Source organism: Mugil cephalus, chromosome 1 (assembly GCF_022458985.1).
Source record: "Mugil cephalus isolate CIBA_MC_2020 chromosome 1, CIBA_Mcephalus_1.1, whole genome shotgun sequence".
NCBI classification, from domain to species: domain Eukaryota; kingdom Metazoa; phylum Chordata; class Actinopteri; order Mugiliformes; family Mugilidae; genus Mugil; species Mugil cephalus.
The window spans coordinates 23,369,780-23,384,426 of NC_061770.1; the positions used below are offsets into that span (position 1 = coordinate 23,369,780).

At 41.5% G+C, this 14,647-nt stretch overlaps 1 protein-coding gene across 1 annotated transcript; it reads left to right on the forward strand.

Moving 5' to 3' along the window:
- The first annotated feature begins 209 nt into the window (after positions 1-209).
- mthfr (methylenetetrahydrofolate reductase (NAD(P)H)) lies at positions 210-13,458 on the forward strand. Its single transcript, XM_047611880.1, has 12 exons — positions 210-465; positions 3,379-3,631; positions 6,055-6,293; positions 7,173-7,283; positions 7,359-7,552; positions 8,495-8,745; positions 9,176-9,310; positions 9,413-9,593; positions 10,243-10,425; positions 10,527-10,628; positions 10,904-11,023; positions 11,703-13,458. The coding sequence occupies exons 2-12, from the start codon at positions 3,393-3,395 to the stop codon at positions 11,922-11,924; spliced, it is 1,977 nt and encodes a 658-aa protein (XP_047467836.1). The 5' UTR covers positions 210-465; positions 3,379-3,392; the 3' UTR covers positions 11,925-13,458.
- The last annotated feature ends 1,189 nt before the right edge of the window (positions 13,459-14,647 follow it).

Sequence of the window (14,647 nt, forward strand, 5' to 3'; positions counted from 1 at the left end):
TCAGATTCAGAGGCTTTTTTTGGCCAAATGTGCAATGTACACAGGGATTTTACCTGGTGTATCAGCACCACATAACATTAAATAAAATTTCGTACTTAGCAGCGCATCCTTAGTTGTTTTTTTAAATAGTTTTTTTTTTCTATTGTCTTGTGCCACAGTCCCGATACAAACCGGTTGGTGGCGGTAATGCGCCGTTAAACTGGTTGTCCAACCGCCGTTAAAAACGAAACAAAGGAAACAACAAACCACGACCAAAAAGAAGACGAAGAAGAAAAAGAAGAAGAAGAAGAAGAAGAAGAAGAAGAAGAAGAAAACGAAGGCGAAGGAGGGAGAGGCCCCTCCCACAAACACTCACCCCACCCCACATGTTGTATTTTAAATGGTCAATGGTTGTAGCGTCTGTGGTTGTAGCCAAATGTAAACCGGGGCGCACCGTGGACACTGAGAGACAACTGTCCAGGACAGGTGAGACATGTGTTTGCTTCATTGTCCCGACTAAACCAACTCATCCGAGTTTAGCTTCAAAGCTCCGTGTGCTGCAAAATAGCAGGAGATTTTTTTTTTGGGTAACTAAACGAGCTAACAGCTAACAGTGCAGCCGAACAGCCTTCCAGTTCAGCACATATTTTACAGTTTATTTTATTTTATTTTTTATTTTTTTTCCATTTCACTCATTTCCGCATGCACGTGCATGTCCTGTATATTTAATGATAGAGGAGCCGCTCGTGTTGGTTTGTTTTGACTATAGCGTCATCACCAACTTTGCTCATTTTCAATGATGCTCAATATTGTAAACTCATGTATATGTAAGTTTACATTTCTAGTTTACAGTTTATATTTTATTTTAATTTTCTCAGTTATACAATGATATATATTATTTATTGTGTATGCTTTGTGGAATTATTACGGTTTCCCACCGTAGTACTTTTTTTTTGTTTTTTTTACTACTGGCTGCAGGTACAACAATACATTTCACTGTGCATTGTACTACGTATAACTGTGCATGTGACGATTGAAACCTATCTTACTATTACTACTATAGCCCTGTTGAAACCTTGCATTAAGATCTAATGTGGGAACTCCGATCTCAAGACTGGTTTTAGGTCCACGCAGATCCGATGTCAGTTTCTCCGCATGCAAATAAACACTGACATCATCTGTGGCGCAGTACAATATTATAACAGCTACTGTCCCTAACGTATCTCTACTGCTGTTTCAGGACCACGAACAGCTCTGTTTTATTTAAAGTTATATATATATATATATATTGATCTCCACTTTGATGGTTGTTAGACATCCATAAAGCTTTGTTATGTTGTAACTCCAACACTAGAAGTTTCCATATGTACCATAATCTCTACTAATAAAATATAAATAAATAAAATAAAATGGGGGGAAAAAAGACATTAGTGACTCCACATTGCTCCTCATACATCACAATCATATAAATCATTTACCAAATACCAATACGTTATTTATTGACAGAATCACACTCGTGCACTCATACTCAATACTTGAATTTGTTAATTCTTGACTAGACTTATTATTTAGTTAAACAGCTACAAGGTCAGTATTTTAAAGGGCTCTCATTACAAGTGAAGTGACATCACAGAGTTAAAGAGTTATAAAGAAATGCACGTAGTGCTGAATATGATAATTTTATTTAAATATATTGAGTCATTGTGCAATATTTGTCATGCAAGTGCCCATTTTAGCTCGAAGTAGCTTGCGCAACGTTTGTGAGTTTGTAGTTGTATAGTACTGTGTTGTGTGTGTGTGTGTGTGTGTTGATGTTTCAGGGGTTAGTGAGTCATTGGAGCAGGGAGAGTGGGGTGAGTGTTCAGAGTTCCTCTGATTGTTTGATACTGTGATAAGAATCAAATAGAGTCAAATATAATTCAGCAATAATATCACTTTATTTTATTCATGCCAAATAGACACTTCTTACAATATACTGTGGATGATGTGTCATGGTTGAGGAGAAAAATGACACAGTGCATCTTGATATCATACACATAGAATAACTTCACATTCACACCATCACATTGAATGTTATAAAGTTTTATTCCTTTGGCACATTTTCCTCTAGTGACTGTAAAAAAACATTAAATTATTTATTTTTTTTTAATTTCTCAAAATTAAAATAGCATATATGTTAATATAACCACTGTTTACATGGACACAGGTGAGTGTGTCGTATTCATCTACACTGACTGCAGTCAAGTTCTGTTACCGTTCTGTTTTAATGGAAGAAGTATTTTCACATCACTCTCTGAACCGTTTCCATCAAACTCTGACTTTTCGCACGTGTTGTAACACACTGTTGGTCAAAGGGCAGAATCGTGGCTGCAGGTCATTAGTTCTTGAACAGTTTTCCTGCTGCGTGGCTGCAGTGTCAGATGGGGACATCAGAGTGATACATCTCAGTAGCCTGTTAGCTATTAGCTTTTATTATCTCCTACACTAGCATCACATATATAATATGTATGCAGTTAACTTTGAGGTTACTTACCCAGTTATTCAGGTGCTGTTCGCAGTCAAGACGTAGCTTCTGGTTCAGTTCACAATAACTCAAACCTGATGCAGGTGTGTTTTCCAGCCTTGCCACTAGCTAGACCGGTCCTCGGCTCACGCAACACGAAACTCATCCGTGCTGACGCTCAGATGTTAAGAAGGGTTGAATCTATCCTGGCTGAATTTCAGATGTTGCTATCTGCATCATACCTTAAACTCCCACAATTCAGAACCAACAGATATAAATACTCTTTGGACCTGCAGCCAAGTTTAATGTACTTCTTCGTTTAATGTCTTTTATTGTTTTTAACCATGACTACAAGGTAGGCAATCTCTTTATTGTGTGTGTAGTGTGTATATTATCTGCTGCACGACAAATTGCCTCACTGCGGGACAATAAAAAAGTTTGAACTTGTTAACCCTTTTATATGGCTATCCAGAACAAAGTTGTAGGCATCTAAAGATTTATATGCCCTCAGTTTCTCTCTAGTGTATACTCTTCATTTCTCTATCAAGTATAAATGTACCAGCAGTTGAACAATAGGTAATCATGACAGATTGTTCATCCATCACTTTGTTAAGTTTTGGTCCTTGGAATGAGTGAGTGTACATATTCAGATAAAGAAACTTGTGTTTTCTTTTACCAACACAAATGGCTAGTCAGAGAATTGCTAACAAAAAAAGGGGTCGATATACACCATACTTTTTATTGAGTGGTGTGAGCTATCAAAAAGGCTACTAAACTTCTAAGTTGACCAGAGTTCATTCTGACCCATGTGTCTATGCTTTAGAAATATAACTGTGAATGATTAAATTGACGACCAAACAGACACATTTATTGTTGGGTTTTTTTTGTCTTCTCAGTATAATTTGCCACCATGGTGAACCAACGAAGGGACAGTGGCTGGCAGTCGGGCAAGAGCGACTCCAGCGGGAACAACAGTGGCGGCGAAAGCTCCAAGGAGAGCTCCCGGTCGTCCACGCCGGTTCTAGATGTGGACCGCTCGGACAGGCTGCGGGACAAGATGCGAAGAAGGATGGAGTCCGGAGACCGCTGGTTCTCACTGGAGTTCTTTCCTCCCCGCACAGCCAGTGGAGCTGTCAACTTAATCTCAAGGTACGTAGAAATCAAACTTGGGTACTAAAAGGTAAAGATTTAGCAAACGCTAAAGGTTTGAAAGACCAGGATCCTCTTGGTGGTGCTCAGTGTGGTGCATAGCGACGCCTCCATGGCAACGACTGCCACACTGTCGATGGAGAGTGTCTCTCTCTTATAGCCGGCCAGCAGGGCAGAGATAAAGTTGGTCAACCTTATTTTTTTTGACCTGACCCTCGGACCGACACCCTTCCTTCATAACTGGGTTCTGAACTTCCTGATAGAGAGGCCTCAGTCAGTCATAGCGAGAAACTGGACATCAGACATCCTCTTCGTAATAGTGAATCCTTAAAGGTGGTGTGTTTAGTCTGTTGCTGTACACCCAGACCAACACCAACGTCATAAAGTTTGCAGATGACACCACAGGCAGTGGTCTATTCTGTTGGGGAGTGGAGATATACAGCATATAGGTTAAAGGTGACTGGTCTGGAGGCCTGATGTCAGGAAAATCATCTCTCCTTAAATGCATCTGTCCAGTTATTTCATGACATTGCATCATCCATGCAGGAGTAAAGCATGGTCTTTACCAGGAACATTTTCTGTGAGGCCGGTTGTGAATACTTTCCACGAAAGCAGCTGCGGTTGTTGTTTCATTGCCAACATGATCCTGTCAGATTACTTTGGCTCAGTCAGTAGCTCTCTTGGGCGCCCTCTTGTGTATCTTTCCGGAAAATACATGCAGTCCTCTTTAGATGCACTTTACTCTACAATGCAGTGTTCAAATGTTTTCATGGAATTTTAAAGGGTCACATACAAAGATCGATATTTCTCTCTGTGGAAGTTGGCTTGATGTTTGTTATTTTATTAGCAAATTCTGAAAGCTTGATGTCATTAGTATTGCATTGGCAACACTTCCTGATAGTTCTACATTTCCTTGCCTTTTGCTTTTCAAAATGATATATCTTGACTAGAAAATGCTTTTCTGCATTCAAAGTTTCACTGCACCAGTTTCCATTTTGTTACTGAGAGTCCCAGAAGCTCTGACGTCTTGGCTTCTTTGCTTTACTGGCAAGCAATACTGTTACTGTACGTTTCAAAGGTGCTTTTTCCTCGATTTCAGTTTGACTGCTAAGCTGCCACTCCCTCTAAATCAGAGCCAGAAACTGCCCTTTCAGTTAAAACAAACTCAACCTGTTTATCGTATACTTTAGTGATTTTGATCTTTGAAACTTGATCCCTCTGTCTGATTCTGCATCAATGCATCCACTCCTTACACTTTCCAGTCCATGCTCCAAAAGGCGTTAAAAAAAAAAAAAAAAAAGAAGGCAACTGGACTTGTAGAATGTCTTGAAGACATTTCACCTCTCATTGAGATTGCATAGTCTACTTCCCGTTTCCAACCTCCAATCGCGGCCGGTTCCGATATCTGATATCTGTCAGATCACCCTGCACTCACACACTTTCTCCTCCTCGGATCTTCCTAATTCATCTTAAACTTCCTGTACATGGCTCATAGGCTACAAAAGTCAACAATCGTCAACCGCCAAAGAATTTGGATGTGATGTTGTTGCAGTCTAAAAACAATAAAAACACATCACACACTTAACTTGCCATGGGCAACCACAACGCTACCCTGGCCGTAAATTAAATTACTCGACTTTTGTTAAATCATATCTGCCATAACAATTATTTCTGTGGAGCCAGAAAAGGCAGAAGTTTGTTACATTGCCTCCAGAAATGAGAAATTTGTTCTCACTCGTTGGGCTGCGAGAAGAAGAAAAAGTGTGATTTATACTTCACAAGAAGCTCAAGTGCAGAACTCTGAGGACGTCTTCATCCCACTGCAGCATATGTCATTTGCGCTAAGCATTGTGTGAGATCTGGGAGACGGACGATAAGAGAGAGTTTTCTTATTGCTGATGGATATCGACCAGTCGTTTTGATGACGCTGTCTGCACCCACACAGTACGACCATCTCTAGCAAGAAGAGATTAGAGGACACACTGTGGCGGGGCGACAGTAGCTCAGGTTTGATTCCACCCTATACCTAGCCCTGGGCTAACCCTAAACCTAACCCTAACCCCAACCCTAACCCTAGGCAAGACACTTAACCCACCTCCCAGTGAACTCCAATGCGAGTGAGTAATGTTGGTGATGGTCGGAGAGGGCATAGGTGTGGATTGGCAGCCACTTTGCTGTCGATCTGCCCCAGGGCAACTGTGACTACTGAGGGAGTTTTACCGCCACAGAATAATAACCGGACACAACATGAGAAAAAAGGTCTCCCTGGTTGACGAGTCGAGAACAAGCTGTGAGAACTCCCAAACGACGGCTGCAAGAACAAGAGTCAACAGCCTTTATGCATCCATGATACTTACTACTCAAGAATAGTTTGTACCAAACAAAAAGAGCTATGTCCTTATACATTTTTTTTTTTTCTACAGATTCGACCGCATGGGTGCCGGGGGGCCTCTGTTCATCGACATTACCTGGCACCCGGCAGGGGACCCGGGCTCCGACAAAGAAACGTCGTCCATGATGATTGCGAGTACGGCCGTGAATTACTGTGGCCTGGAGAGCATCCTCCACCTGACCTGCTGCAACCAGACCAAAGAGAATATAACTGGCTACCTGGCCAAAGCAAAGCAACGGGGCCTCAAGAATATAATGGCACTAAGAGGAGGTAGGACAGCGGACATTTTTACTTATTTATTTGCTTTAAATCAATGCCTGTACTGTAGCTTCGGCCGTGAACCCATACCCTGTCCAAGTTAGAGCCAAACTAAGGGTGCAACATGGCGCCACACAAAAATGCAAGGGGTCCTAGTTTGTACACTGGTTATGTACAAACCTGAGAAGCATCAAAAGTGCAAAGGAGGACTGTGCAGCCTCAATGACTACAGGCCAATAGCTTCAACATTTGAGGCGCAATAGCTTCTGACTTCCAGCTCAGCTCAGCTCTGAGCCACATTGTGCTTCAACTACATTACAAGAATTATAAAATAAGTGACATAAAGTAAATGAATCTGAACATCCAACCAATAACCTAATAACCATGCGCAAATAGAGACGAGGTGCTGAACAGGCGAATGGCTTGAGGCAGGAAAGCTTTCCTATAGTGTTCTTTGAGACAACCGAGAACCTTGGAGAAGGTGCTCCGTCGTTTGTTTATTGTGTGGTGGAGGTTATAGCTTTATTGCTTTATTTATTTATTATGGCTTTTTACAAGCAGTCAATAGTGTTTTACATAGATCGAGGAAACTTTTTATTGACTAAAGTTCAGCATTAGAAACCATCAACCCATGTATAACAGCTGGAAAAATAATGGATATGACCTCATCCTGATAACTCACATAAGCGTCTTCCAGGAATTGAACCACTTACCCTCTGGTTTGTGGACATCTTGTTCTACTGACAGAGCCACAGCCTCCGCATTCTGCTATTTTAATGTTTAGTATCAGATATGTAGAAAAGAAATGTAACATCAAGGTGAGAGTAAAATTGGAAATACACCCCTAAGTTAAGAACTGCTCCCAGCTGTTATGTTCTCATATCTCTACAGACCCTGTGGGAGACGAATGGGAGGAGGAGGAGGCAGGGTTCAACTATGCCACTGACCTTGTGAAGCATATGCGATCAGAGTTTGATGACTACTTTGATATCTGTGTTGCTGGTAAGTTTTTACCCTTCCAGACCATTTGAGTGGAGCTTTACCTGAAGTATCATTAATCTGTGTCGGTGTGTCCAGCCTACCCCACGGGCCATCCAGAAGCCGAGAGCTACGAGGACGATCTCAGGCACCTGAAGGAGAAGGTGGACGCTGGAGCGGACTTCATTATCACCCAGCTGTTTTTCAGGGCAGACACCTTCCTCAAGTTTGTAGATGACTGCAGGGCACTTGATATCACGTGTCCCATTCTACCTGGAATCTTTCCAATTCAGGTGAGTCACTGGTGCTTCTAGGAACAGGAATATTGGTGCTGTACTTGGAAACTGACACACTTTACCAAGTGTGTCCTCACTTGACCTGGGGAGAAGTCAGAATGCAGCAGATTGCATTACATGTGAGGCACACTGATCAGGCATAACATTATGACCACCTTCCTAATATTGTGTAGGTCTCCCTTGTGGCTCCAGAACAGTTGTGACTCAACAGAGAATGGACATGGGCCTTCTGAGGGGGTCCTGTGGTGGGGGGGCATTGGTTCCTATGGGTTGAGGGGAGGGGCCTCTGTGGATCATCCCACAGATACTTGATCAGTTTGGGATCTAATGAATTTGGAGCCAAATTCTGGTCTTCATGATTTATTAAGTTGTTTCTAAAGCGTTTCTGGTACATGTCTAAGTAACATCCACACTGATGAATGCCAGGTCCAAAGGTTTTCCAGCAGAACATTGAATTGTCACAAAATGGTCAATGTTATTCAGTCCCTGATTTTTACGTTTTTCAAAACAAAACGGAAACTAAAACTACATTTAGTTAATGTGATAAAAAAGTGACCTTGAAAAATTCACACCTACTTTTCTAATGTTTTTGGAGCTAAATGTAGCTACATGTCTGTTCATTTTAACACATTTGCACACAATATCGTGAATCGTAAAACCAAGTGATTATCTGTTTTTCATTTTGGTTTTTGGAACGAATATTGGGAAACCAAGTTTTGTTTTGAAGAACGAATGATACACAGATTTTATTCAATTCTCCTGACAGTGGTTTTAATGTTGTGGCTGATCAGTGTACATGTAAGTACAGATATTGGCTGATACAGAACAGGAAGTCAAACTGTGAAATATATAAAAATACAGGTTCTGGTGAGTTTTAATTTAGTTTCAAACGCACCATCTACAAAAAAATCAGCTGAACTTAAACCTCTTTTTCTCCAGGGTTACCAGTCACTGCGTCAACTCGTCAAGCTGTCGAAGCTCGAGGTACCAGAGGAAATCACCCAAGTCATCGAGCCAATCAAAGACAACGATGCTGCCATTCGTAACTACGGAATCCAACAGGCGGTGGAGATGTGCCGCGTGCTGCTGGACAGCGGCAAAGTACCAGGTCTCCACTTTTTCACGCTGAATCGAGAGGTCGCGACCATGGAAGTGCTCCGGCAGCTCGGCATGTGGATAGAAGACCCCAGGTGAGTAAAGGAAACAAATAAACATTGATGCTTTAAGTCAAAGTAGAGAAGCCAACATGCAGCCCATCTAATGTAATGGTAGGGGCTGCACTACCCCAGTAACTGAGCAGCCCAGTCATTTGAGTTGACAGGTAACTAAACCTCACTCTGTAATTAGAACATTTGTTCACTTCTTTCTAAACAAGACAAGGAGTTGACACCATTCTAGCAGCTCTGAGGGTCTTTAAGGTAAATACTTAAGTAAACTGGTGTATAATCTTTAGCATATTAGCATGATAACATTTGTTAATCATCACTAAACGCAAGTCAAGCTGAACTGCAAAGGTTTGGTTCCATTATGAAAGTTTTGACGTCCAAAAAACACATATAGCTTTCTGCTTATCTGGCATTGTGATTGGAGTAAGCTACGAATTTGCTTTTTTTGTGCCAGGCGGCCTCTTCCCTGGGCGGTGAGTGCCCATCCCAAACGGAAAGTGGAAGATGTTCGACCTATCTTCTGGGCCTCTAGACCAAAGAGCTACATCTACAGAACCCAGGACTGGGACGAGTTCCCTAATGGCAGATGGTACGCCTGGTTGCACATGAACTCATTGGAATCTTAACAGCATTTATTTTCATTGACGGAGAGGATTACGTGAAGTTGTGCATGTACTTCTGTTATCCTCAGGGGAAACTCGTCGTCTCCAGCTTTTGGCGAGTTGAACGACTACTACCTGTTCTACTTGAAGAGCAAATCATCCAAAGACACACTACTCCAGATGTGGGGGGAGGAACTGAAGAATGAAGAGAGCGTCTTTGAGGTCTTCACCTCCTACATCACAGCCCAGCCCAACTCTAGCGGACACAAGGTGGACAAGATGCAGCACTCGATGCATGTTGATGACAACAGATCTAGTCTAATATGTCCCAATTATATAAATAAGCCGTTAATGGAAATTTATTGCACCAATTTCTGATGGGTTATACCCACAGACTTCTCTATTTAAACCTCATACTTCCCACCAGTCCCTCAGACCTGAAGAAGCTACCTGGATGAAACATCTTCTCTAAACTCAGCAAGACCAGTTTCTTTTTTTAAAACACCTTTTGGATGTATCATGACCTGGAACCTTCACAGACATGTACAAATAAGTATATAAATGAAATCCCACTTAATTAAACTGACTTCCAACTAAGTACTTTTTTACACTTGGCCTCTCAGCTGCTGGTAAACCAGTAAAAGTACTGGTATTCGGTATGAACCTGTATACCGCCCAGCTGTAGGTTTGTCCATACATGTTGTTGTTGTTGCTTAACTTTACTTCCAGTCCTTATGCTACATTAAATTAACCATGTCTCCATTGACCCCTGCTCTCTACTAGACATGGGCCTCAGAAAGAAAGCAAATCATGTCATGATTCCCAAAACTGTACAACTTCTCCGTCTAAACAATCACTGTTGTCAAATATGCTAGAGTTATACACCAAGCTGACAGATTAAGGTTTCTTCTTCTGCCAGGTCATGTGCCTGCCGTGGAACGACGAGCCTCTGGCTCAAGAGACCAACCTCCTCAGGGATGAGCTGGAGAAGGTGAACAAACGAGGAGTCCTCACTATCAACTCCCAGCCCAACATCAACGGGAAACCCTCCACAGACCCCGTGGTAGGCTGGGGACCTCCAGGCGGATATGTCTTTCAGAAGGTAGGAGCTCTGGTCTACTTGGTCTTGTTTTTTTTGTTTTTTTTAAGGTGTTGTTGAGGATTGTGTTTTTGATGGTTGTGTTGATGTGTTGCACCCAACAGGCCTATCTGGAGTTTTTCACCTCCAGTGAAAATGTGAATGCTCTTCTTAAAGTGCTGAAGAAGTATGAGCCTCGAGTCAACTACCACATTGTTAATGTCCAGGTAAGTTCCCCCACATGAATGTCACATGTGATTTAAATATGTATGTATGTTGTATGCCTATCAGCCACAACATTATGACCACTGAGAAGTAAGGAGAAGTAAATGACATTGGACGTCTTGTGACAATTCAATGTTCTAGACCTACCAGACCTACACAATATTAGGAGCATAATGTTATGCCTTTATGCAACAGTTTGAAGAGAAATCTCACATTTTTTGCTTTAAGTTAGTGTGTCAGTGATTCATTTGTCTCCTGTTGAATATCTTGGGTGTAGGGTCGTGACCTGACCAATGCTCCTGAGATGCAGCCTAATGCTGTGACGTGGGGGATCTTCCCTGGCAGGGAGATTGTTCAGCCTACTGTCGTGGACCCAGTGAGCTTTACCTACTGGAAGGTAAGATGGAAACCGTCCTGTTCATGTACAGGAGAAGATAGATAGATACTTTATGTGACATCTCACTACAAACAATAGTACAAGATAAAGCTGACGCATGTTACGTGAGGTATTGATAATGAATAAAGAAAATGGTCATCCATTCATCCATTCAGGTAGGATAACTATAAGTCATATATAACAGTAATACGTTTAAAAGCCAAAAGAAAACCAATGTTTGTGGTCCAAAAATTAGTATATAAGAGGAAAACTTAATACAGCTTTAAATAAATCAAGATAATAATAATATCTCAATAAATGTCTGTGTTTCACTGCTGCCCTCTGGTGTGTGAGCGGTGTATCGCATTTCACTAATTGCCTGTGCGTCTTGCCTCCATTTTATATATATAAATAATTTTATTTTCCCCCACAATTTTAAATTTCTTCAATTAACAAGAATCCAACATATTTCAGTAAAGGGATCAATGGAGGCTGAAGATGAACTATTAGCAGAAGAGAAGCCAACAGTGCAGCTCACTCCCATGAGGCCAAAATGACCGGTGTATCTGCTACATTTACTTATGTTTAAAGTCAAATCCTGGAACTGTCAGTTATTTAGCTGTGTTTAAATAATTTAGCTATGTTTAGCTGTGTTATGTAGGTGTGTTTACTGGCTTTACACTCCCCCATGTTTCCTCAGGACGAAGCCTTTGCTTTGTGGATCGAGCAGTGGGCCAAACTCTACGAGGACGAGTCTCCGTCGCGGATGATCATCAAGTACATCCACGACAACTACTTCCTGGTCAATCTAGTGGACAACGACTTTCCTCTGGAGAACTGTCTGTGGCAGGTCATCGATGACATGTTCGAGCTGATCGATGCGCCTCCAGAGCCAATTACCAACGAAGCGGTTTCTGACTAACATCTGTCACTTTTTTTTAGGAAAGAAAGAAACGATGAGTATTAGTGTTTGTAACCGTATTTCTTCTGTCTTTTTATATGAATGTTTTGAACCATTCGGGTGAATAGGAAATAGTGTAGAAAATGATGTATTGTCAAGATCCAAGGTTCAGACCAAACTAATAATATTTCTACCTATAAAGGTATTTTGGAGTCACAGTGACACACACACACACACACACACACACTGAGTCAGATTGTTACCTACAAAAGGATCAAATGTCCGAGTTTAGCTGCTCTACAAGGAAAACATTTCCAGAACACGGTACAGAAAGACTGCAACACATCTGGTGGACTAGTTTCCCTTCGCAGACTTGGTAACTAACTGGGTAAAGATAAGAAGGGAACTGGGTGCACCTGGTCCCACTTAGAAACATGTATACACTGATCCGCCATAACATTATGACCTAACATTGTGTAGGTCTCCCTTGTGCCTCCAAAACAGCTGTGACTCATCTGAGAATGGACCTGAGAGGGTCCTAGTGACCGTGTATAAAGTATAAATGTGCCTCATGTCGTGACTTTATTCCTACTCCTGAATTCAAGTTTTTGTCCCCCATCAGGAGAACGTGCACGGTGCTGAAAGGGTGGAAGTAAGAAATCTGTTACGGGTGCTTGCAACACCTTAATCGTGACTACAAGTGTTTGTGCCTGGATCCTGGATCCTGAGTCCTTTCTGATGTGCAGCTTGTCTGTAGTAAATGCTAATTACGGCCGTTGTTTGCGTGTTGCTACCTCGAGTTGCACACTCTGCTCCTATATTTTCTATACTCTAACGACGTTGAACTTGAACTGAGCTATGCAACTCACTTCTCTGTACGAAATAGCATTATTTTAACCTAAAGTAAACAGTATGTGTGTTTATTGTATGTTAATAAAAACATACAGATGTGTCTTATACTGTTTCTCCTGCTCCCACTGTTCCACATATACAATATAACTCCACTACAACATATGACACAGAACACAAACAGATGCCTATGCAATCAAATGAGCACTTCTACTGATGGATTCAACTGTAGCAACAAGATCTAACTGGAGTGAACATATACTTACAGAATGAGTATTATTTTTTGCTCTGAGTGCCACAGGTGCACGTATCATGAATGCATGTATATATAAAAACTGTACAAATAGCTGTGCAATATTTGTTGTGCATCTCGGCCAAAAGTGACTTGTGCAATGTTTGGGAGGTTGTGGTTGTATGGAATGGTACGATGTGTGTGTGTGTTGATGTTGGTGAGGTGAGGTGAGGGGTGGGGACGTGGGCGTGTTCTTGTGAATCCAATAATTAGTTAATTAATTTAATTTTTTTTTTTTTTAAAAAGTGGATATTTTTTAGTAAATATTTGCCAATTCAAAACTAGTTTTATCTATACTTTTATCATGTTTATTCTATTTCCATGTAACAGCCAGAGTGCGGCTTCTGCAATCAATAGCCCCTCACTCTTTACTATTAAGACCAACGCTGTTAATAAAAGTGTATTGTGACTTCACCTTGATGAGACTGACTTCCCTGATTGATTTTCAGCCTCTAAACAGCTCCGTTATGCTTTGTCGTAAATAAATTCCACTTCATAGACTTCAGATCACGTGTGTTAGTACATCGTGGGAGTTGCGCAACTTAAAGTCGATACTGACTAGTCTTTGATGACGTCACTGATAAAAACCCAGTAGAAAGTAATGCTTTGCAACAATTCAATTTCTATTTGTGACCTGAACACATATTCTGAGAACAGACAGCTCATGTGCTACATACTGTGAGCAACAGATATGCATAGCCTGTATAAAAACAGGCTGCAAGTCAGCACCGTCAATAGCATTTAATGGTGCTCTATCTAAGAGCGTGGCTTTTCTCCGACTCGTTAAGTTAATTAGTGATTCTAAATTGACCCTCGGTGCGAGTGAGTGAGTGAGAATGGTTGTTTGTTTAGCCCTGAGGCAATGCATCCTGGGATAGGCACCAGTGTGAGTGAGTGTGAGTGTGAGTGAGTGTTTGTGGTGGTAGAATATGAGATTAGACTCTGTGGTGGTGTGAAGCTCAAGGTTTGCTAACTTTATCAAATAGTTGATGTGTAGCCTCCTTCTCTGTCACCGTGGAAACATTTGGTGAAGCTATAACTGAAGCTATGACTGACTGCTGTCCGGAGGATTTTCTTGCGGTACTTAAGTTGCATTTCAGCACTGACATGTGACAGTAGCATGGGCTTCCTCTTTAGTGAACTATTTCCACACACTTGTTGAACAGCTGCTAGTTTGCTGCAACGACGCACTGGACTCCTCACCTGTCTTCTAGGAGGCGTCCGTGTTGTTGACTAGTCGACATGATGCTTAAAGAGTCACAGGGGAGAACCAGTCTTTCCTAGTGCATCGCTTTTCCCCAGAGCGTAATAACTTCATAAACGGAGCCAACTTCCTGCCACAATACAAGAAATATGTAACTTAACTCTGTGTGACTCCTGAATGTTCTTCGTGTTTAATAAACAGTGGATTTAATGTCAGTAGGGGCGTTGTTGGAGTATTCAAACCTCCTTAAACACACACTTATAGGAGCAGAATAGCAAAAACTGGCTAGAAGTGGAAGAGCGGTGGAGACCACACACCAAAAAAGCCATGTCATGGGAATGTGTGTATCCTGGAGCAGCTGTTTTTTTAAAAAAAAAAAAAAAAAACATGTTCAGCTGC